At 38.0% G+C, this 26,270-nt stretch overlaps 1 protein-coding gene across 1 annotated transcript in view; it reads left to right on the top strand.

Moving 5' to 3' along the window:
• The window catches only part of LOC126237192 (sphingomyelin phosphodiesterase-like), a 169,056-nt gene that overhangs the window by 37,375 nt on the left and 105,411 nt on the right, over positions 1-26,270 (top strand). The window contains exon 2 of the mRNA XM_049947071.1: positions 2,071-2,228. Within this exon, the coding sequence (XP_049803028.1) occupies positions 2,071-2,228 (158 nt within the window). The remainder of the gene's footprint in view (positions 1-2,070; positions 2,229-26,270) is intronic.

The raw sequence follows: 26,270 nt of genomic DNA on the forward strand, positions 1-26,270 counted from the left end.
TTAGTTTAAGTTGTTAATTGTTACCCATAGCTATCTAACTGAATTGACAGCCTTCACATTTGTGTGATTTATCATGTAACTTAAATTTAACAGATCTATTTTAGTACTCACACTTTTCATTATTTAGGGTCAGTTTCCACTTTTTGTACAACGTAGATTTTTGTCTGAATCATCTTGCAATTGGTTTTGATCTTCTGATAACTTTACTACGTGGTAAAACAGAGCAACATCTGCAAACAATCTAAGATGGCTGCTCAGATTGTATCATAAATCATTCATATACGTTAGGAGCAGCAGGGGGCCTATAACACTTCCTTGGGGAACACTGCATATCACTTCTGTTTTGCTTGATGACTTTCCATCAAATATTATGATACGTGATCTTCCTTAAAGAAAACCTTTTTTATCATCTTTATATTTTAGAGAATGAGCTACCTACTCATGTCAGATGATATTGATGTATGTGTTCTTCCTCTCCTAAGGGGCTCTTTTAATAACCTTTCAACTCCTTTCCTCTTTTGTCATTAACTGCCACCCTGGATCTGGTTTCTGGGTGAGGAGATATAGAGTGACAACCTACTGATATAATGGGAGAACTTCAGTCAGAACATATGAAGAACTGTATATTCGAGAATCTCTCAGAATTCAAATGGTCAACAAAACATTTAATTCACATATGAACCATTTGGTTACAATTGTTAGGGCTGGTGTATGATGTAACTACCTGGCTCTCTATTCCACCAAGTGAACACATTAGGTGATAATGAAATTGCATTTTAGTTTCTCTTTGGAGAGAGAAATTAGTACATACTTATATAAGAAAATTAAATTATCTTTAAAAAAGCTTTCCTTAGCGTCAGTTGAGCTTTCTGATGGTCAGTATCAACAATGTTTGCTTGTCATCCTGGACCTGTATATGTTCAGGCTCTAATATGAATGAAAATGCTCATCTTCATTTTTTTGTTCAGTCCAGTTTTTCAGTGTCACAGACAAATATTCCTATTAAAACTTTGCATACACTGCTTCAAAGTAGTCACAGCTGCATACCATATCAAAACCAAAACTGGTTTGAGAACATTTCAAAGGAGACTGGCCTCATAGAAGGTGTCTCACTGAAAGGTAAATGAAGACTGATTTAGTGACTGAATTCTACAACAGTTTTGTTAGTCACCGGCTGTGGCACTGTTCTTAGCTCCTATTCAAGGCTTGGTGTAGGAATTATTTTACAAAATATCAAAATACAGAGCAGTTATGTATTCAGTAACAACATGTCAGACAGGAATTATAGGTAACAATTACGTCCATCAGCCAGTGGAATGGTAACACTGCTCTAAAATGTAGATCATTACATTACATTATTACATTACTGAGTCGTGATATTTCCTGAATTCCAAAATTTGGAAAAAATAAAAGATTCTTTACATAGAAGAAAATGGTGGCTTTCAAACGAGGTATGCCAGTCTTAAAACGTATCCTTATTAGCAAAATTCGAATTTCAAGTGCAAGTATTTTTCCTTTAACTTAAATTTTAAATAATTCCTTAAAATTTTGAATAATTGCTTCAATATAATTTTTTTGGGAAGAATACATCTACCATTGTCATCAGCTAAGTCACAGTTACATCCTGAACAATATAGATTATAAAAATGAAGCATATAATAGTATTTGTTGGTGTCACTTACATAGCTGTACCAATCTTACACGAGAAAGATCTGATTACTTCCAAACTAACATTAAACAAACAGTCCACAGAGGCTAATCACATAACAGATCCCATACAATACCATACATGTAGATTTATATATTACTACTTGTAAACATTTTGATAGCATCATAGGAGTATCAGAAAATTTTATTTTATTGTAACAAACAAGGTCCAAATAATCACTTCACTGTTTGCATCACTATGAGACTGGTACTTCACATAAAGGAAACAGTATTAAGTTTCGTTAATATTTTTCTTATTATAAGAAGTTTAGCTACTGTCGCCACATTGAAAAAATACTCTACATAAATGCTTCCAATTTGCTTTTGACTACTTTTTTAACACTATTAAACTCTATATTGCAGAAGCATCGAGGCACAAAGCTTTAACAGAGATGTTTATGAGTGGGTTGGAGACATTTCATTCATCAAGAGTGAAGACACCTCACTTTCAAGAGGCATTGCATCATCTCACCCTGATAAACAAGATTGAGTCAGAATATCTTTCAGATCTGAGCCCAAAGGTATGTTCTCAGAGATATACGTATAAAACCATATAATCTGTGAAGTATTAATTTGGGTTAATTACATTTTCTAAACTTAAAAGCTTTTTCTGTGGCAGTTATAATCAGTGACGAATATAGCATGTATTTGGGGGGGGGGGGGTAACATTAATGTAAGGATAAGTTAAGTAACTTCAAGTAGATACCCAATGATATTTTGTATAGTTTTTCTGTTCATATGCAGAGGATAATTTAAGCTCCATTTACTTTTCCAAGATCATTTTTTTTATTGTAAACATCAAATCATGAAAATATAGCTATTTTTTTTAAAAATAAACAAATGAACAGATCTCAGTTATTATTGCCTTGCTATGATGGTTGTCCAGCTACTCCCTTTGTTTCCTTTCCACTTTTGTAATTACAAGATGCTGACTACCGCGACAATGTCGAATTCAATAATGTACCATACATTGTAGCAGCATTCTGCCTCTTCTGATTATAACAGCGTCGAGGAAACAAAGTGAGTCACTGGAGAACCAACATTGCGAGGCAATAATGCAGTATTTCAAACATTAGTCAATATTTTAAGAATGTCTCATCTGCAAATACTTATTCAAACTAAAAGAGTGAAAACGCAGTTGTGATTATCGTTTTTGGAGTGATTCTAGTTATAAATATTGGTTTATTCTGTCACATACATGTAAATTACTAACACCCTTTTTTTTCTTTTGCGTATACAAGCATGTGTTTTACCAACTATAATTCAAAAGGCTGTTTTGAGGAATTTATTGTTTTGGAGAAACCTTACAAGAATGTTTATTAAATTGACTGTTCGACAAATGACAATGCAACAAAATTTGTTTTATTAATTGTTTATCGAACTGACAATAAAAAGAATAAATCACATTAAAAAGAAATTTCACTTTTTATAAAGAACAATGTTTACAAAACAAAGTTCAAGTTTTTGGTACACTCGCAAACTTATCAAGAACCTCTTCGCCACTAGTTATGTCTCTGTGGATAGAAAGTAAAGCAAGCCTGTTAAGCCTTCTTTGAGATATACTGTTCCTTAGGTAGGTCTTCAGTCTTCTCAGGCTGAAGAAAGATCACTCTGTGGTTGCAACAGAAATGGGAAGAACTGTGAGTAATTTCAGAAGGGTATAAATGTTGGGGCAGGAAGTCTCGTCACATTTTTGAAGAGAACTCATAGCTGTTTTCAGAAGATTTGAAGGATTTTTCCTGACTGCACTTTTCTTTCTACAACATAAACTCACTTTGCACAATTTCTTTATGTGGTAAGTCGTCTTTGTAGAAATTAAAAGCAATGTCCAATATACCGAAATCTATTGTGATACACTACTGTGGGATGATGTTTTGTAAGGATGCAACTGTTTCCTTGTGGAATTCAAAGCATTCTTTAAGTGAGATACAAAAATCGTCCAGGTATGGCACATAAACAGCTCGATGTTATTCTTCTGTGGTGTAAGGGACGTTGCTACATGCTGGTTGAGGGCGGCAAATTCTTCGAATCTCTTCCCTAATGTCACGTTTGGCAGCGAATGTCTTCACTTCATTGTACAAGGCTTTAAATCAGTCATTTGCATTTGCCCTCCCCCTTGATAGAAGGTTAAGATACTCATTACATTGGTCAAGGCCAGTGCAAGATCAATATTTTTCTTTTCAAACTGCTCAGATAAGTTATGGGTGGTTGACAGCATCCGGCTCAAAACAAAAAGATTAACAAGAAATGCAAATTGACTAATAGCCCTACTTAGTGTGTGAGCCTTAGATGTTGTCACTTAATTCCTCTTATATCTTGCGAAGGGATAGAAAGATAGGCTCCAAAATGTCTTTGAATAAAATTACTGAGTTGTGCCTTTCTACACATCAGGTTTCGCACAGTGAAATAAGTTTCTTTTTCTTTTGTTCTGGACAACATTCAGATATCATTAATTTCCATATTTCTGTTCTTTTGGTTGACGAATGAAACAATCTACAGACTTCTTTTGTGACACCCATAAAGTTCCTTGCAATAGGTATGTTGCTCGTATCCTGCAAAAAAAAAAAAAAAAAAAAAAAAAAAAATTAGAGTGTGTGAAGAACAATGTGTATACAGAGCTGCGGTAGCTTTTCTTTGATGGAAGCTCGTACTCCTCTGAATTGCCTACTAATTGTGGCAGCGCCATCGTACCCTTGGCCTCTCATTTTGTTTAGGTCAAGCCCTAATGTTCACAAGGTCTTCCATATTGTGTTAGCCAAACCTGCTCCAGTGACGCCATAAACAGGAACGAATGCCAAAAAATCTTCCCTGATTTTGGAAGTTTTCTCTTCTAAGTAACGTACATAGAGAGAATTGTTAGATTTGACAGAAGTCAGTGGTTTAATCTATTAAATGTAGTAAAAAACAAGCTTTCTGACGTTTTCTACGCTATTCAATTGTATTAAGTAACCAAGTAATAACTTCGTTATGAATTAAAGCCTTTTTATACATCGTCTTCCCACCACTGGTCGTTAAGTGGTCTTTAAGAATATTATCTCTACTGTTGGCTCTGTATCTTAACGACGATCGAAAATATCCATCATTTTCGTCCATTTCAACGATTATTCGCGCAGAATCACGATGACCCCTTTAGATCTATTTGCTGCCTTCAGCAAAATCGAATTGTTTGATGGGGATTAGGAATTTTCTATTATTCTAAGTATCCAGCCTTTTTTGGGCATTTACTTGATTGATAATACTTTCAGCTTTTTTCTTAACTTAGCTTCTGTGTTTCCAGCGATCAAAACATATTTCTTATGATACGATAAGTTCTCATGTTTGCTAAACATTTCCCTGGTTTTTTCCATTATTGGTAAATGCCTGAGTAACCAATGCCCCTGCTACTTGGTGATCTCCTTTCCCTACATTTTCGGTATGGAAAATAACACACAGTACTTGCAAAAACTCATGACCTCAGATGTTAAGTCCCATTGTGCTTAGAGCCATTTCAACCATTTGAATTTGCAAAAAATCCAGATTTTGCCGCTGAATAAGTTAAACACACAAATTCTTCTAGTCACATCATTTGGAAAGATCTAGTATGGTTTGAACGAGTAATGGAGGGAAATTTGAACCCAGGCTCAGGTTTCCAAATATTTTCTAACAAAAAATTCTTTTCTCGTGTTTGATAGACTGAACGGAATTGCTTTGACAATATTTTCCAATATCATACATATTTTTCCTTACTTGATCATGCCTACTATTCTCCGTGACTGGAGCCGCAGTAATTGAGCTCGAAGTAGCAACGTCACAAGTAGCAATTTAACCAACGCAGCAGACTAGAACTGACACCGTCAAGCCCATTTGCACTTTGTCCTTTCGTAACACTACCGACTTCAGGTGTTACTAACAGTTAAAGTGAGCTCCCAACCAGTTTCAAGTGCAAAAACCGCCAGAAAACCACTAATAAAAATGCCACTACTCTCGTAATCGCTAAAATTTCCACAAAAATGTATTGAATTATTATGAAGGAAAACAATAAGTATATTAGTAATTAGTTTCCTTTATTATTCAGTAAGAAAATATTCACAGTCATTAAATCAACATACAATAAATAATTCCGCAAGTCAAGGTAAGGAAAATGCAAAAAGTTCTATAACAGCTAATTATTTAAGAGAATTTGTCGTCTTCAGATGACTCATTTTTGTCTGCATCATCATCATCATCATCATCATCGTCGTCGTCGTCGTCGTCGTCGGTTTCAGATTGATACAATTCTTTGGCACAGATTTGTTTAACAACGTTCACTGGAATTTCGTATTCGTTGCAGCATTTTCCTTTCAACCTCAAACCACAGCTTATTCTAAATATGGCAGTTAAACGATTTAACTTCACTCTACTCCTCTGCTTGTTTTTTATTACATTCATACTGGTAAACAGTCTCTCAACATCGGCATTGGAATCAGGCAGTATTAGGAGAGTAATAACAAAAGTCGCTAATTCCTCATTTCTGGATTCCCTGTAAGCATCTTTGAAATGCAGTACTTCATTCCAAAATTATTTTGTACCTTTGGTCTCGTTCCATTTCATCAAATGAATTTGTCGCCATTGATCATCCACTTTTGCTGTAAATTCTACACTTTTATCGAAATGAGCCATTATATCAATTAGATTTTCTTTTTTGTGATGAAGTGCTTTTTCAACAGTTATTCTGGAAATTTTTTTCATCATTAAATTTTCCGGTAACCTGTTTTTTTATTTCTTCAATCAGACTTACTATAAATGTTACGCATCTATAACGCAACATTTCTTCGTCTTCCCACGGTAATCCTTTTTCTCGCTATTCAAAGCGGATCCCAGATAACATTTTTGATCGAAGAAATCACGAATTTTTTGAGTAAAGATACTAACTTTATTTGCAGGTAACTTAACTTTACTGAGAAGCATATCTGTCAGGTTGGTCAACTCATCAAAGAGTTTGATATGATCTCTATCTTTAGACTCGAACATTTTGTTGACTCTGTTTATTTCAATTAATATTGGATATAAAAAGGAAATATATGCGTAATTAATCTCGTTCGCATACATATCGTTCAATAACTCTGCCACGTGACATCTTTCGCGTACTTTAGCTACGGAAAACGTATTTTTAGTTATGACCATTGCGATTATATACTTGATGCAGCAGGGTCGTCTATTGATAACCGCCTTGTCTGGCACGCTTGAACTATTTTTAACGGTTCTGTCCATCGTTCATGGTTCCGTATAGCTCCTTATAAAGAGACTGTCTGGAAGAGGAGTGACTAAACCATACATGTCTCTTTAATTACAAACTCCAAATTTCTCGGTAAAAATACTTTTGCAGCAGCTGAAACAGCTAGTTGCAAGGAATGGCTCAAACAACGTACGAAAATCAGGTGTGGTATCTCTTCTTTCAATTTTGTAAATGTCCGTTATTTACTCCAACCATGACAGAGGCATTATCTGTACCAAAGCTCATTAAATTTTCAAGTAGCAAATAGAATCGTCGAAGTGTTTTCTTTATACGTAGCAGAAACAACGGCTACAGCATTACACTCGTGCAGTTAAGCAAGGTCAAGGTATGCTGTAAACTATACACCATGTATTCTTCCGCATTTGCTTGAATCTCATTGGATTGCATTTCCCGTGGAACGGAAGTCAAGCTGTGTCCAGTACAGTCAAGTAAGATTATAAGGTTACGTTTTATGTTGTGTTACACGCACATCTACTGAGCGATGATGCGGGACAAAAGCTTTTCTGGCCCATTAACCTCGGACAGCACTGGCCAGCCAGCAGGTCCAACCAACCAGCAATGACTTGAGCAGTTCCAGTTCAGATGTAAAAAGAGACGAGCAGAGAAACAACATAGATTCTAATGTCATTTAATATCTAGAGATTAATGACATAATATTCAGCAAAACTCCAAACTCCAGCGCCACCGCACGCTTCTTGGCAGACCAGCATAAAATTCTCTCGCTCTCACCTAATATAGTATTCTAATTACAAAGAAAAGTGATGAAAATTCCTTACTTAAACACATGGTAATTCTTCTGAGCGAAATGTACGATATATATAAGCATATTTCAGGGATTTCACCGTATTGTTGAATACTGAAGGCACTGAAGGTATTAATTACAGTCAGTCTGATAATCTCTTAGCTCCTTCCTTATTCGAATCCCAGGAATAAAGTCCAATTCCGGAACTGTCATCTGCTATGTTGATAACGAGTCGATCAACAACAGAATCCAAGCCAACCAGGCGTCACATTTTCTCCTCTTTCTTTTATGACGTGCCGTTCTATATCCCGCCAGTGTTCGGCAGTGACACGAGAAAAAGCTATGTGCACAAGTTCCAATACGTCTAGCAGTGTAACAGTCTTGTTATTTTTCGCGACAAATCCCTTTACTTGGCTCCAGATTAGTTCTGTTCGGTTCGTATTGTAATGGTACAGTGGCAAATGTAAAAATGCAGCATTTGAATGGTGTGCTCGATGTTGTAAAAATGATAGTTTTTCATGTTTCTACGACATTGATCACGGTGGTTCGTGTGAGACTACGTCTGTGGTACAAAACATGGACATAGTCCAAAGAAGAGTATTTGGTTTTCCACTCTTGCCCTAAGAAATTAAATTGTTACGCTTCCTTAATTTAAGCAACCTTTTTTAACATTATTTCATAAAATATCGATAATTAAGAATTTATAATGGAAATGAAAACAGGAATTTCGCATGCAGTATGCAATTATAAACAAGAAGACGTGCATATTCATAAAAAATGATGATTTTTACAATTACGAGATGTAAGTATTTCAAATTGAACGAAAGGATGAACGCGGCGAGATTTGTACTGGTACAGGTAATCCATGAACTGTACCAGACTATCAATCCGCTACGCGACAGTCCGCCAGGCATCTAGTGTATATTTGTCTCTCCACTGTATGAAAGACAGTCCATCGGATTTCTTCAAAACCGATTTTTTTATGTAAATTTATGAAAGACATTAATAACAACCTGTTTCAAGTCACTTTTTAACCGTGTTCCACGTGCGTTCCACTACGGAGCAGGAAGCAGCCACAACCATTTTCATACTGATTATTAACTCTGTGCAACCACAACGGAGGGGTATCCGTTGAGAGGCCAGACAAACGTGTGGTTCCTGAAGAGGGGCAGCAGACTTTTCAGTAGTTGCAGGAGCAACAGTCTGGATGATTGACTGATCTGGCCTTGTAACACTAGCCAAAACGGCCTTGCTGTGCTGGTACTGCGAACGGCTGAAAGAAAGGGGAAACTAGAGCCGTAATTATTCCCGAGGGCATTCAGCTTTACTATATGGTTTAATGATGATGGCATCCTCTTGGGTAAAATATTTCGGCGCTAAAATAGTCCCCCATTCGGATCTCCGGGCGGGGACTACTCAGGAGGACGTCGTTATCAGGAGAAAGAAAACTGGCGTTCTATGGATCGGAGTGTGAAATGTCAGATCCCTTAATCGAGCAGGTAGGTTAGAAAATTTAAAAAGGGAAATGCATAGGTTAAAGTTGGATATAGTGGGAATTAGTGAAGTTCGGTGGCAGGAGGAAAAAGACTTTTGGTCAGGTCAATACAGGGTTATCGTGAATAAAAAAATAGGAGTGCGGGTAAGATTTTATAAACAGCATAGTGAACGCCTTATGGTGGCCAAGATAGACACGCCTACTACCAGTAGTACAAGTTTATATGCCAACCAGCTCTGCAGATGACGAAGAAATTGAAGAAATGTATGCTGAAATCAAAGAAATTGTTCAGACAATGAAGGGAGATGAAAATTTAATAGTCATAGGTGACTGGAATTCGGTAGTAGGAAAAGGGAGAGAAGGAAACGTAGTAGGTGAATATGGATTGGGGCTAAGAAATGGAAGAGGAAGCCGCCTGGTAGAATTTTGCACAGAGAATAACTTAAATATAGCTAACACTAGGTTCAAGAATCATAAAAGAAGGTTGTATACATGGAAGAAGCCTGGAGATACTGACAGGTTTCAGATAGATTATATAATGGTAAGACAGAGATTTAGGAACCAGGTTTTAAATTGTAAGACATTTCCAGGGCAGATGTGGACTCTGACCACAATCTATTGGTTATGAACTGTAGATTAAAACTGAAGAAACTGCAAAAAGGTGGGAATTTGAGGAGATGGGACCTGGATAAATTGAAAGAACCAGAGGTTGTACAGGGTTTCAGCGAGAGCATAAGGGAACAATTGACGGGAATGGGGGAAAGAAATACAGTAGAAGAAGAATGGGTAGCTTTGAGGGATGAAATAGTGAAGGCAGCAGATGATCAAATAGGTAAAAAGACGAGGGCTAGTACAAACCCTTGGGTAACAGAAGAAATATTGAATTTAATTGATGAAAGGAGAAAATATAAAATTGCAGTAAATGAAGCAGGCAAAAAGGAATAGATAAGTCTCAAAAATGAGATCGACAGGAAGTGCAAAATGGCTAAGCAGGGTTGGCTAGAGGACAAATGTAAGGATGTAAGGGCTTATCTGACGAGGGGTAGATAGATACTGCCTACAGGAAAATTAAAGAGACCTTTGGAGAAAGGAGAACCTCTTGCATGTATATCAAGGGCTCAGATGGAAACCCAGTTCTAAGCAAAGAAGGGAAAGCAGAAAGGTGGAAGGAGTATATAGAGGGTCTATAGAAGGGTGATGTATTTGAGGACAATATTATGGAAATGAAAGAGGATGTAGATGAAGATGAAATGGGAGATACGATACTGCATGACGAGTTTGACAGAGCACTGAAAGACCTGAATCGAGACAAGGCCCCAGTAGTAGACAACATTCTATTAGAACTACTGACGGCCTTGGGAAAGCCAATCCTGACAAAACTCTACCATCTGGTGAGCAAGATGTATGAGACAGGCGAAATACCCTCAGACTTCAAGAAGAATATAATAATTCCAATCCCAAAGAAAGCAGGTGCTGATAGATGTGAAAATTACCGAACAATCAGTTTAATAAGTCACGGATGCAAAATACTAACGTGAATTCTATATAGATGAATGGAAAAACTGGTAGAAGCCGACCTCGGGGAAGATCAGTTTGGATTCTGTAGAAATGTTGGAACACGTGAGGCAATACTGACCCTACGACTTATCTTAGAAGCTAGATTAAGGAAAGGCAAACCTGCGTTTGTAGTATTTGTAGACTTAGAGAAAGCTTTTGACAATGTTGACTGGAATACTCTCTTTCTGAAGGTGGCAGGGGTAAAATACAGGAAGCGAAAGGCTATTTACAATTTGTACAGAAACCAAAAGGCAGTTATAAGAGTTGCGGGACATGAAAGGGAAGCAGTGGTTGGGAAGGGAGTGAGACAGGGTTGTAGCCTCTCCCCAATGTTATTCAATCTGTATATTGATCAAGCATTGAAGGAAACAAAAGAAAAATTCGGAGTAGGTACTAAAATCCATGGAGAAGAAATAAAAACTTTGAGGTTCGCCGATGATATTGTAATTCTGTCAGAGACAGCAAAGGACTTGGAAGAGCAGTTGAACGGAATGGACAGTGCCTTCAAAGGAGGATATAAGATGAACATCAACAAAAGCAAAACGAGGATAATGGAATGTAGTCGTATTAAGTCGGGTGATGCTGAGGGAATTAGATTAGGAAATGAGACACTTAAAATAGTAAAGGAGTTTTGCTATTTGGGGAACAAAATAACTGATGACGGTCAAAGTAGAGAGGATATAAAATGTAGACTGGCAATGGCAAGGAAAGCGTTTCTGAAGAAGAGAAATTTGTTAACATCAAGTATAGATTTAAGTGTCAGGAAGTCGTTTCTAAAAGTATTTGTATGGAGTGTAGCCATGTATGGAAGTGAAACATGGACTATAACTAGTTTGGACAGGAAGAGAATAGAAGCTTTCGAAATGTGGTGCTACAGAAGAATGCTGAAGATTAGATGGGTAGATCATATAACTAATGTGGAGGTATTGAATAGGATTGGGGAGAAGAGGGTAGAAAACGTAGAGGGAGACCAAGAGATGAACACACTAAGCAGATTCAGAAGGATGTAGGTTGCAGTAGGTACTGGGAGATGAAGAAGCTTGCACACGATAGAGTAGCATGGAGAGCTGCATCAAACCAGTCTCAGGACTGAAGACCACAACAACACATTAACTCTTTCACATACAACTAATTTGACCAAAAAACAACTCTAGAAGTACACGACTTACTTTTATTGTCAAAAATTCATACAAGCAACACATTTATAACAGAATGAACATAATTATTACCATTGTGCACAAAAATTCAATTTTTATAATCATTGTTAGTCACAAGGGAGGTGGCTCATTTTTTGTTCCACCGTGCATCAAGATGCATGATAGTCTTGGAAGCATGTCTTCCTTTTCCCTAAGCATAGAGGAACCTTACACACACTACACATCCAGTCGGTGCGAATTTGTTGTTTCTTGGAACTACATGCTGCACATCTCCCCCTTGTAGATCTTTCTGGCTGATGAGATGAACTTTCAAGACGCACAGATTTCGGTACATTCGGTTTCATCTTGTTGAACTGGAAATGGCTGCTCAGACTTCACTTTTTACCTCTTGAAGCTACCAAGGCAGGTGCCACTAAATCCCTTCCGATTTCTCTTCTGAAGTCCTTCAGAGTCATCTTAGGCAACTTCATTTCTATATGGATGATGAAAGCATTCACCACGGTGGCATCAATAAAGTACCAAAATATTTTGTGCCACCACTTTCTGCTCTTTCTGTCAGTTTCATATACGCCATTCAGCTGGTCAAATTTATCCACAAAATTCATGTTGGCATTGTAATCGGAGAGAGCACTGGGGCAAGAAACTTTTATTTCATTTCCATCTTTTTCCTAGCTTGTGACCTCTGTTGTTTGAGTTGAATCATGAAAATTTGAAAGCAGATGGACGGATCTCTTATCTTTCCACTTCATCACACTAAGGCCTGTATTGCTAGTAGCCCAATCATAGTCACCCCTTTTCATTTCCTTGTCACTTTTCAGCATAGGTAAAGATTTTCTACTTGGATTCACTGTACCACAAGTTTGTATTTCATTTCTTTCAAATCTCGAAGGAGATCTGGGCCACTGAAATAATTATCAAAGTAAACTCTGTGATCCTTACCTTTAATATTTTCAGTGAGGTCTTTCACAACTCTTTCCCCCAATTTCTTTTCCACAGCATTATCTTTCTTTCCTGCGTGAATATTTCTGTGCATAGCCAGATTTGTCTGCTGGTACCCACACCTTGTAGCCTCTCTTGATAGGCTTCTTTCGCAAGTACTGTTTTATAGAAGACCTTCCTTTAAATTTAATCATAGATTCGTCCACTGCCAAACATTCATTTGGATTAAGTGCTTTCTGAAAGTTATGTGAAATTCTTTCTAGGAAAGGACGCAACTTATAAAGTTTATCATAGTTGGTGTCCCCTCGTTGTGGCACTTTACTATTGTCATTCAAACGTAAGTTGGTGAGAAACCATTCGAAACGCCTCCTTAACATCAGCTGACTCACATAACTATCAGGTAGATCAGCACCTGAACTCCAGTAGTCTCTGTAACTAGGAAGTGTTTTTATGCCCATCAAGATATTTATCCCTAAGAAAGTTTTTAATTCTTCCATGGATGCTGGCACATAAGGTTTACCAGTAGTCAGAGATGACTGTTGCGCACGTAAGTTCGTCTTAAACAAAAATAAATCCATAATATCATCTGAAAGCAGAACTCCAAATAACTGATATGGTGATGGTGTGCCTAACTCCACAATAAAAACACTGAGACCACACTGGGAAGTAAATGCAGGGGCATCAGCAGGGTGTTCAGTTTCGCTCCACTTATGTTCAGTCTTCGACTGATGACCAGCAATCTCAGTTGGAGTCGGATGCACTGTGACAGTTTGACTTAGCTCAGTCTCTGGTGACCTAATCACTGAAACAGTAGTTGGGCACTCATCCTCAGAATCACTTGACGTATCAAAATCAAACACAATAGTTTTGGATGTAGTTGGTTCCAGACGATAAGAATTGTCATTGGTGTCATCATTGTCCCCACTATCAAATGATATATCAGATGGAATATCCTCTTCAAGGGCTTTCAAAATTTCAGACTCAGTCAGCTTTCTCTGACCCCTCATTATTACTGAAAAGTAAAGAGTAAGATTTACCTATGTTTGAAGTAGACTGACTGTTGCAGTACAGTAGTACATATTTTGAACCGATGAATAATTAGCTACATTTTAATAATTTCTCATAGAAATAGTCTGAACAACACAAAAACTACAATAAACAAATGTACTTACATATTCCAATAGAAATTTTGTTGAAAACTTCCGTTAGCAGGTAAGTAATAACAATGTTGCACAAACAATGTCTCCACAGTGTACTTGAGCGCACTTGACGTAGAAATATGAAGTACTGGTCCTGCTACAAGAACCCAGTAACAACTGCCATCTGGTGCATACATCTAAGAACTACAAAGAACATACCCTGCTAGTAGTTCAAGTAATCTGCCACGAGAATGCACTGTTCTACGCATCCAAATTGGTGGTACAAATAATGTTCCACCGTACAACCTCGGTGCAACATAAGGTGATACGGTGGTACACAAATTGTACCACCAGACTTGAAAGAGTTAACACCGCGACAATCAGAGCACAACAGTACAGAGACTGTGACTGTTCACTATTTTTTAAATAAAAACTACATACCTAAAGCGTGATTAAGGAAAAGTTTGATGGCTGTCAATATATTCTAATATCTTACAATTTCATTTAACATAACTAATTAATAACATATTTACTACACAAATAGGAGCTACTTCTAAGAGTGTAACAACACAAGTATACATGTGCTACGGTTTCTGACCAATAACAGCGTTTATGTTTGTTTACATCAGGTTTATTCTTATCATGAACAGAGTATAGAAATTTTTCTGCATATAGTAGTAATTCAGTGGTGATGCACAGTTTTTTAAATAAATATAATTTAATAGGACAGATAAAAAATCTGTTCACCATGTGACAGCAGCAGAATACACATTCAAAGGTATTTAAATTTGCGAGCTTTTAGAGCCAGTGGCTCCTTGTGGCAGAAAGGGAAAGCAGAGGAGTGAAAGAAAAGAATTGGTGAGGTTTCGGAAATGAGGAGAGTTCAGAAAAGTCATCCAGAGCCATGGGTCAGGGGACACTTTCTGGACGGAATGAAAAGAAAAGACTGATTGTTGGGGACTGCACCAGATGCGATTTGAAAACCTGAGAGCTTAAAAGTAGAAGGTAATGTAACACGCAAGACGGAGATTACTGCCAAAACATCATGCACATGTCAATAAGAACAGAAAGCTAAGTGCATTGTAGCTGATAGAGATGATAGGGGAACAGGGAAAAACAGAGAATTAAAGATATTAAAAACAAAAAGGAAGCGAATAAAGGAATAGATAATGCGAAGAAATGCTGAGACCAAAGGAATTAACGTAAATTAAGGCCACGTAGATGCCAAGAATGAGGGACATTTTGTAACTGCAGTTCACATTTGTGGAGTTCTGAGAAACTGGTACCTGTGGGAAGAATCCAAATGACAAGTATGGTGAAACAGGCATGGAGGTCAAGACTGTCATCTTGTAGAGCATGCTATGCAACAGGATACTGCGTGTTGCCTGTATACAACCTCTGCCTATGCCCTTTCATTCTAATTGAAAAATCGGTGGCGGTCATGGGGATGTGAAAGGCCAGCCAGAGTTGATATAACATCTAGTATACAATTTGTCGTTCCACAGGTGGCTCTCCCACCTTTGGTAGTACATCATTGAACAGTTGCAGGTCTGTGTCATAGCTGGTGGTAGGAGGCTGAACAGGGCAAGTCTTTCTCTGATTTTAATGACTGCTCAACAATGACACATTCAGAGACTGGGCATTGACTTAACTGGACCATTAAAAGGACGGATCCTGTCCTGCTCATGTTGAAGGAGCCTATACTACGATTTACATGAAGCGACTTACAGTTATCACGTATACTGCGATGTAATAAACATAGTCCTTCTAGGAATTAAGAGTCGTTATTCCCAAATATGACTCACATGCTTTAGCAGTGGCCTAAATTTATGTTAATATCTTTGGTCTCAGTGTTTCTTTTTAGAACCTCTTCTTTTCCTTCACTCACTTTTAGTTTTCTTTATTGTAGCTGTAGATGTAGATTTATTTTCTGACTTGTCAGCCCCCCCTCCCCCTCCCTACACACACACAAAAACACACCTATCTACCATGTAAGAGGTGTGATCAAAAAGTAGCAGGAACTTTTTTTTAATTTTGTGAACTTTATACATCCAATTTTCAAAACTTTTTTTATCTTGTTGGTACACTTGTTCCTGACGTATATTTGCAATCTCAGCTGTTATTAATATTTAGTTCAGTGTTGACAGTCGAAGAGGTTACTGTGTATGTGTTTTTGAGTGTTTGTCGAACCTATACCTTCGAAAAAAATGAATGGAAAAATTTGCAAAAGTTTGCTTGAAAAATCGAAAAAAGTACAGCACCACATTCTAAACATCAACTGTAGCTTTTGGTGTGTCTATTTTGAGTAAGACAAGAGTTTACAAGAGGTATAAATGCTTCAAAGAGGGCCGAGTAGACATTGGAGGTGACGACTGCTCTGGATGCCCTAGAACATCAGTTACTAACAACAGTGTGGAAGAAGTAAAGAAAATGGTTCTGGAAAATCGCCAAAAGCCTGAAAGAGGTTGCTTATGATGTCACATCCTTTGGCACACACCAAACAATTTTTTCGGATGGTTTGGGCATGAAAGTTGTTGCAGCAAAGTTTGTTGCGAAACTGTTGAATTTAGATTTAAAAAAAATACATCGCACAGACATCCCTCAGGAATTGCTGAATGAAGTCAACAACAATCCAAAACTTCTAAAGAAGAGAGGACTCCTTCAGAATATAGAAAAGTCAAAAGAACATTTGGTGAAATGAAAGGCAATGATGGTAACATTAAGAGTGCAGCGGGAATTCTTTGTAAAAGACAAACCTTTATTCTATTCCTTCCCTCACAACAGCATTCCAAATAACCGTGACTATTAGAATAACCCATTGTCTTGTTGTGTTTGATAATGGAAGCAAACCTGAAGAAAAATAAAGATATGTTCATAGGACTCGTCAATCTAGAAAAAGCATATCACAATGTAAAATGGTGCAAGATCTTCGAAATGCTGAGAAAAATAGGAGTAAGCTGTAGAAACAGACGATAACACATTCTGTATAAGAGGCGAGAAGGAACAATAAAAAAACGCGGAATTCACATAACGAGCAAAAACAAATTGTACAAAAACGACTAGCTTAACGAGCGATGCTTCGCATAACGATTTAGGATGATTTAGTGTGACGTCATCAGCCGTTTGCGCGCGACGGGAGAAACGTTCAACAACTTGGACAACTTTCATTCTCGGCAGCGGCATATGAACAATGTCTTTCGTACGTACTACAGTCTGGGTTTAGCGCTGTTTCTGCTAACATCTTAGCGCAGTCGTGATCACACCATTTTTCTAAACATGGGTTCACACAGTGTTTTTTCGGGTGCAAATATTAACAACCTTCGTAGAAATGTCCTTGAAGATAAAGCTGCAAGAAGACGACCGTAAGAGTCGGCCGCTGTGACCGAGCGATTCTAGGCGCTTCATCCGGTAGCGCGCTGCTACTACGGTCGCAGGTTCGAATCCTGGCTCGCTCATGGATGTGTGTGATATCCTTATGTTAGTTAGGCTTAAGTAGGGCTAAGTCTAGGGGACTGATGACCTCAGATGTTAAGTCCCATAGTGTTTGGAGCCATTTGAACGACCGTAAAAGAAAGAAAACGACCTTAGAAATGAAACGTACAATCACTGAACTTGATGCGAGCGTTGCTGACGTAGCACGCACATACAAACATACAATTGGTCTTCGTCAACTATGTGCACTATCCTCAAGAACAAGGACGAGATTAAGGGGATAGGCTCCAAAGGCAGTGAGAAGAATATCTAAACAACAGCTTCGTAACATTAAGTTTCGGGTGTGCAGCCGCAAGAAATCTCCTTCTTCTTCTAATATTTCGGCTGTGTAACGTTCAGCCATCTTCAGAGTGAGCCGCAAGACTGCCGCTCCAGTGCTCGCTTCGTCCCTTTATACTGTTGTACCGCGCGACTGTTCATGTGGCCACAGATGCAAATGCGCCAGGCAAATGCGGAGGCAGAGACTTGCATAATGCGCGACTTGTATCTATGACTCCGCAGTTGATCTGTGTTGGCATATCGATATATCATTGTGAGCTGCACTGTGACGACGTCTTTGCGAGTTTATTACAGCAAGTGCCGGATTCCATGATTTATCAAGATTGAAACCACTATCTCTATTAATTAAATTCTTCGTCAAGCGAATTTCAATTGCCTCCTTCACTATCGAGTCCCAAAAGGATGATATAGTTGCCTAAATTTCGATGTTGTCATACAACATACTGTGACCATTATCAATACAGTGCTCTGCCACTGCCGGCTTGTTAGGTTGTAAAAGTCGTGAGTACCTCCGGTGTTCTGTACATCTTTCTTGGACAGTACGAGTTGTTTGTCCGATGTAAGAAAGGCCACATTCACATTGAATTTTGTAAGCTCCAGATTTCATAAAAAATAGGACACGTTCTCGGCAGACACAAAGTAAAAGTGATTTTTCGTCCTCCACCCAAGATAGCTGCACTCGTGGGCTCCGTCAAAGATGATTTGCTGCTCAAAAAATCTGGAGTTTACAAAATTCCATGTGAATGTGGCCTTTCTTACATCAGACAAACAACTCGTACTGTCCAAGAAAGATGTACAGAACACCGGAGGTACACACGACTTTTACAACCTAACAAGTCGGCAGTGGCAGAGCACTGTATTGATAATGGTCACAGTATGTTGTATGACAACATCGAAATTTAGGCAACTACATCATCCTTTTGGGACTCGATAGTGAAGGAGGCAATTGAAATTCGCTTGACGAAGAATTTAATTAATAGAGATAGTGGTTTCAATCTTGATAAATCATGGAATCCGGCACTTGCTGTAATAAACTCGCAAAGACGTCGTCACAGTGCAGCTCACAATGATATATCGATATGCCAACACAGATCAACTGCGGAGTCATAGATACAAGTCGCGCATTATGCAAGTCTCTGCCTCCGACCAATGTCTCTGGCGCATTTGCATCTGTGGCCACATGCACAGTCGCGCGGTACAACAGTATAAAGGAACGAAGCGAGCACTGGAGCGGCAGTCTTGCGGCTCACTCTGAAGATGGCTGAACGTTACACAGCCGAAATATTAGAAGAAGGAGATTTCTTGCGGCTGCACACCCGAAACTTAATGGAACAGTCTTTGCGCCGCCAAAACCTGAAGATTCACAACAGCTTCGTATTCTGGACGATGCCGAAAGGCTGCTCATTATATGGATAACTGAAAAGAAATTGCAAGGCGACACTATTAATGAGAAAATCATTTGTGAGAAGGTGAGAATGATTTTCGCCGACTTCGTTAAGAAGACGCCAGGATCATTAGCGGCCGAAGAAGTATTTAAAGGAAGCCGTGGGTGATTCGAGAAGTTTAAGAGAAGAACCGGCATCCATATCATTGTGAGGCACATCAAAGCAGCCAGCTCTGACACAAAGGCAGCACAGAACTTCATCAGCGACTTCAAGATGCTCGTACATTCTGAGGGTTATCGGCCGCAACTGGTTTTTAATTGTGATGAGACGGGTCCATTCTAGAAAGAGATACCAAAGTGTACTTCTGTAACAGCAGAGGAGAATGTATTGCCCAGTGACAAGCCAATGAAAGACCGTGTCACATTGCTATTTTGTTCCAATGTAAGCGGCGACTTGAAAATCAAACCGCTGCTTGTTTACCATTCAGAAACTCCTTGAGTCTTCAAGAAGTGTGAAGTCCAGAAGAGCAGGTTAAATGTGATGTGGAGGTCCGACAACAAGACTTGGATGAAACTGATCTTTTTTGTGATTTGATCAATGAAGTATTTGTTCTTTGCTAAAAAAAATATTTCCTTGAGATTAATCTGCCACTCCATGTCTTTTTTGTTATAAACAACACTTCTGCCCATTCTCCAGGCCTACAAGATCACCTCCTTGAAGAATTTCAATTCATCAAGATCCAATTTCTGCCTCCTTACACCACTCGTTTACTCCAGTCTATGGACCAGCAGATTATTTCTAACTTTTAAGAAGTGCTACTCTAAAGCACTCTTTGAACATTGCTTTGACTTGACTGAAGCTAACAATCTCACTCTCAGAGTGTTTTGGAAATATCACTTCAACATCATTACATGCGTCAAGATGATTGAAAAGGGGGAGAGGGGGTTACCAAGAGAACTCTCACTTCTGCTAGGAAGAAGCTTTGGCTGGAGTGCGTTGTCGACTGTGACTGAGGCATTTGAGTCATTACCTGTGCAGCCTGTAGTCAATGAGATTTTGTCTTTGGCCAAGAGCATGGAAGTAGAAGTGGATAACAATTATGTAGATAATCTTTTGGAAGATTACAGATAAGAAATGACCACCGAAGAGCTTAAGTGGTTGCAGTGTGTTTCACAGCATGAAGTTGTGGAGAGGAATTTTTCAGAGGAGGCAGAGGAGGAGACAGTAACAGCAAAGCAGCAATCTTCTGGCGCAATCAGAGAAATGCTGAAAGTATGGGAATCGGTTGCATCGTACATTGAAAATCATCACACCAATAATGCACTGGCTATGCGTGCTACAGATTTATTTGACGATAATGCTGTGTCGCATTTTTGCCAAGTGTTGAAGCGTCGGCAGAAACAAATGACTATAGATAGCTTACTAGTAAATAAGAATTAGTTCTGTATCGTGAATAATAAAGCACATAATACTGTCTGTGTAATTTTCTTTAAATAAATGGTATAAATAAGATAAAACTTTAGTACTTTTTCTGTGGGAACTTATTATCGTATTTTACATTAATTTATATTGGACAAACTGTTTCGCTTAACAAGTGTTTTGCATTAAAAGTAAGACTCTGAAACGAATTATGCTTGCTGTGCTAGATTCCACTGTAAAAGTTTAATGAGTGGGATTAATATTCAGCGTGAAAGGATATCAACGATAAGATTTGCTAATAAAATTCATAGCCTCAATGAAAGTAAAGAAGAGTTACAGGAATTGCTGAATTGAATGGACAATCTACTGAATACAGAGTATGGATTGAGAGTAAATCAGAAAAAGACAAAGGTAATGAGACATAGCAGAAATAAGAATAGCAAGATACTTAACACAACATTTATGATCACGAGGTTAAGAAATTTCGCTACCTTGGAAGCAAAATAAGCCATGATGGATTAAGCAAGGAGGACATAAAAATGAGACTAGCACAGACAAAGAGGGCATTCCTGGCCAAGAGAACTCTACTGGTGCCAAACATAGGCCTTAATTCTTGAAACAATGTCTGAGAATGTGCATTTTGAGCACAGCATTTTATAGTAGTGAATCAAGATAGTGGGAAAACTGGAACAGAGGAGGATTGAAGCATTTGAGATGTGCTGCTACAGATGAATGTTGAACATTAGGTGGACTGGTGAGATAATGAATGAGTAGGTTCCCCACAGAACTGGAAAAGAAAGGAACACGTTGGAAATAGTGACGAGAAGAAGGAACACAGAGGGATAACCTCTATGGTACTAGAGGAAGCTGTAGAGGCTGAAAAACTATACCGGAAGACAGAGATCTGACTACATCCTCCAACAAATAATTGAAGGCATAGGGTGCAATTGCTACTTGAATATGAAGAGGTTAGTGCAGGAGAGGAATTCGTGCCGGGCTAAATTAACTCAGACTGAAGACTCAGGATTACAAAAAATAAGAAAAACAGCCCATTTTCTCACATGGTTTGATTTCACCTCTGCCCCTATCTTTTCATTTGGATGTAGGTTTGGTTTGGTGCAGAAGGAGGCCAGTCAAAAAGATAAGTCTCATTCTGTTCTGCAAATCACTCCTTCATCATTGGTGAAATGTGTAATGGAAACTGGTCCAGCTGGAAACAGGTTACTCCCTCAGGATATAGTTGCAGTACAGATGGGATCACAATACTAGTCATAATACAGTTACACTGGACAACATCAAAACAACCATCTATACTGAGAAGCATTCCAAGTCCACAGGAATGCATCTAGCTCTAAACTGCCTCAGATAGATGGCCACTGCAAGATGATTCACAGATGTATTTGGGGTCAAAATGGGCACCTTGTGGCCTATATAGTCATACTGGACCATCATTTGCTGAAGACAATATTGATTCATTGGTAAATATTATATTTTTCTAGTCACAGTTGACATTGTCCTCTGCAAATGCTAATTGGCTAGATTTGATGATCGGTGTGGAGCCTCTCCTCAATGGCCACACATTTGCTAAATAGTCCAGTCTTGAAAAGCCAGCCCTAAATCATATTCACTGACCCAGGAACTGCAATAGTAATTTCCAACTGCCCTGCATTTAAAAAAGGATTTTGCTGTGATGTGTTGACAAATTTATTATCCTGGACAAGGGTTGTTACATGTCAAAGTCCACTTCCCACATTCCTACTGGTGTCTTTAGTATCTTGATAATCTTTTATCCATTGTTGCGAAATGGCACTCACAAATACCATACCATGCCCCGATGCCATCATATTCACTTCCTCTACAAGAACGATGCCGCGGTTATGAATAGTCTGTTGATGATGGAGCAAGGCTCATTAATAATGTGACATGTTTGAAAGTGATATAGTGCAGGTATTTGACCTTGCTTGTGTTCTGTCATTGGCTATTGTAGAACAAGTGGTGTCCTTGCAGGCATACCTTACTGTGGTAGAATTCTCTCAGATAACGTGAAACAGAGGTAGTGACTTACTGCTTTATAATTAAACTTTCGCTGCATCTTCTGTGGAAAACTGGCGCACATCATTGAAATGTGTTTCATATATACAATAGAGGGCTTCATAAACAACAAATTGTTGAGCCAGAAGAATGTCTCTTATGGGAAAAAAAATAAAAAAGAAATTCTATTTGCAGAAAAGATTTTGTGTCTTCATGAAACAGATCTGGAATTCTGTCAATATGAGTTTCCTGTCATTTGTTAAGAAATATTTCCTCCCCTGATGTTCTCAAGATAAACAGAAAAATATGGCATGTTACATTTCATTCACATCAGCACTGTACTGGATTTTAGTTCTGGCTGTGATTTCTCCCTCCCAGTTCCTGTACTGTCACGTGTACAGAATTCAAGACAAAGAAATATCTCACATGTACACTGAAGTTAAATATTTACCCATAATGATGATGAGATCAGTTGTTGTTGTACACTATACGATACACCTTGAAGAAAAATGTTGCATGAACTATATGGAAATAAAACTAATTTAACACATAAGATACTACATCAACATTTTGTAAGCAGTCTTCTTCAGTTTATGAATCTCCTTGAAGTATTGATTTTCTAGTTTGGCAGAAATCATCAGGCTGTTTGCTTGCCAAAGATGGTAAAACTTCACGTATTTAGAGCATACTACTGACACAACTGAAACTTATGCAAAGTTTCCATGAGATTTCAGGAAAGGGTCTAGTAAGTCTGTTGCTACTATGACTTTGATCCCATCAGGTATAATAGGGTGCATAAAGCCTTGGTGACTGATGATAATCAGATTTGTTTTTGGGCACATCATTCATACACAAAATTTTCCAGTTTTTCTGGACATGGAAAAGAATAAATATTCTCTCCTCAAATTCTCCATGCACTTGTCTGTAAAAAAGCATTGCTAAAATGGATGACTCAGTGGTTTGTTCTGGGATGCACACCTGCCAACCCTGGGCCACTCACTGATTCACTTATATATATATATATATATATATATATATATATATATATATATATATATATATATATATATATATATATATATATATATATATATATATATATATATATATATATATATATAAACAAAGATGATGTGACTTACCAAATGAAACTGCTGGTAGGTCGACAGACACACAAACGAACACAAACACACACACAAAATTCAAGCTTTCGCAACAAACTGTTGCCTCATCAGGAAAGAGGGAAGGAGAGGGAAAGACGAAAGGATGTGGGTTTTAAGGGAGAAGGTAAGGAGTCATTCCAATCCCGGGAGCGGAAAGACTTACCTTAGGGGGAAAAAAGGACGGGTATACACTCGCACACACACACATATCCATCCACGCATATACAGACACAAGCAGACATCTCACAAGCAGACATATTTAAAGACCCGGGATTGGAATGACTCCTTACCTTCTCCCTTAAAACCCACATCCTTTCGTCTTTCCCTCTCCTTCCCTCTTTCCTGATGAGGCAACAGTTTGTTGCGAAAGCTTGAATTTTGTGTGTATGTTTGTGTTCGTTTGTGTGTCTGTCGACCTGCCAGCAGTTTCATTTGGTAAGTCACATCATCTTTGTTTTTAGATATATTTTTCCTACGTGGAATGTTTCCCCTCTATTATAACTATATATATATATATATATATATATATATATATATATATATATATATATATATATATATATATATATTGTCATGGATAAGATAATATTTTCTCAGTTTTTCTTTACCTACAAAAGCATATCTCATCTTCACTGACTTCAGTGCTGTATCTTTATTCCACTCTTATCATTTGTTTTGCAAGAGCTTGCATACATACAATTCATGTGGCACTCCTTTAATTCAGCCAGTTCTCAGTTTCCTTCTTTTGCAAGCTTTTAACTTTTTAATTTCATCTGTTCCCGGTGGCATTCTGGCTGTGCATCCGGAACAATGTTCTGACTACTGGGTTGATATATGGTATTGGTGTAGTTTATTTTCCAATGAGGATAGAACCTTGTGGTCAGTGACAGTAGTGACTCTGTCTGCCAAATAATAGTCAAAATTTGTGAAACTCTACAGACTCACAAGTGTTTCACATTCAATTATTTCCCATTTCATCAGGGCTTGGCTCACAAAAGGTGTCATCCTTCCCTACTTCTGATCATGATCATCAAGATGATGATCACGTACACCCAGACCAAAATCAGAAGTGTCACTTGCTAACTAGAATATTTTGTTGAGATCTAGATATAGTAGTGTTTGCAAGTTGCGTACCTGTTTCTCAGTCTCTTCAAAGCCATCTTGCCATTCCTCCATCCACTGCCAAATGGTCTTGTTCTTCAATACATTCAATGGATGTGGCTTATTTGGTGACTGCCCATGCGTGAACCTCCAGTACTATCCAGACAGGCCATAAAACGATCAGAATTGTTTTCTTACTGCAGTTTGTCCTTTTACAGACAATTTGAGCTCATCTGGGTTTCCTTTGCCTTCCCATCTCCATTGGTTTATATGTAATGCTACTGCATCTGCCTTCACAGTGTCATATGGTGGTAATTGTGAATATACCAGCCAGCAATTCTTAGTCACTCCCATTACTTCTCTTACAGTGAGACTCCCTCTGAAGCTAACAGTTTTCTTGAATCCTCAATTTCAAATAACATTTCTCAAAATTTAGATGAGCTGTCTGCTCTGTCAGTCTTTCAACTTCAACAATAAAAGGCACCCTCAGTTCTGGTTTTACTTCATCTGCAACTACATCTACATGAGTACTCTGAGATTCACCACTAAGTGCTTCTGAGGGTTCATCAAACTACCTCCAAATTATATCTCTATTGTCCCACTTTTGAACAGCACATGAGAAAAATAAACACTTAAATCTTTCCATGAGATCTCTGATTTCTCTTATTTTACTATAGTGATCATTTCTCCCTATGTGGATGGGCACCAACAAAATATTTAACACTGGGTGGAGAACAATGGAGAGTGATATTTCATGAAAATATCCTTCTGAAGAAAAAAAAATTCCTTTGTTTTAATGATTTCCACCTCAATTTGAATGTCGTATCTGTGACAGTCTCTCAGCTATTTCATAATAATACAAAACGAACTGCCTTTCTTCTAACTTTTTTGATGATCTCTGTCAATCTCATTTGACACAGGTCCCACACCTTGCAGCAGTATTCCAGAAGAGGACGGACAAGAGTAGTGTAGGCTGTCTGTTTAGTAGATCTGCTGCATCTTTTAATTGTTCTGCCAATAAATCACAGTCTTTGGTTTCCCATTCCCACAACATTATCTATGTGATCATTTTACCTTCAGTTGCTCATAATTGTAATCCCTAAGTATTTAGTTGAATTGAAGGCCTTTATATTTGTGTGATTTTTCAAGTAATCAAAATTTCCTTTTAGACTCAAGTGGATGACACACACTTTTCATTATTTAGGGTCAATTACCACTTTTCACACCAGATAGATATCTAGTTTTTGTATGTCAGTGCTTCTGAATATAGCTTTGAGGGACTTCGGCTGTTCACTTATGTAATACAATGGAACATCAACAGCCATCCTTAACTATGTTATTTATTATATGGCAACCAGTTTTGGTGCTTCAGTAAAGCATCTTCAGGCCTTAACTGATGCTTAGGGGTTA

This window comes from Schistocerca nitens, chromosome 2 (genome assembly GCF_023898315.1).
Source record: "Schistocerca nitens isolate TAMUIC-IGC-003100 chromosome 2, iqSchNite1.1, whole genome shotgun sequence".
In the NCBI taxonomy this organism is placed as follows: domain Eukaryota; kingdom Metazoa; phylum Arthropoda; class Insecta; order Orthoptera; family Acrididae; genus Schistocerca; species Schistocerca nitens.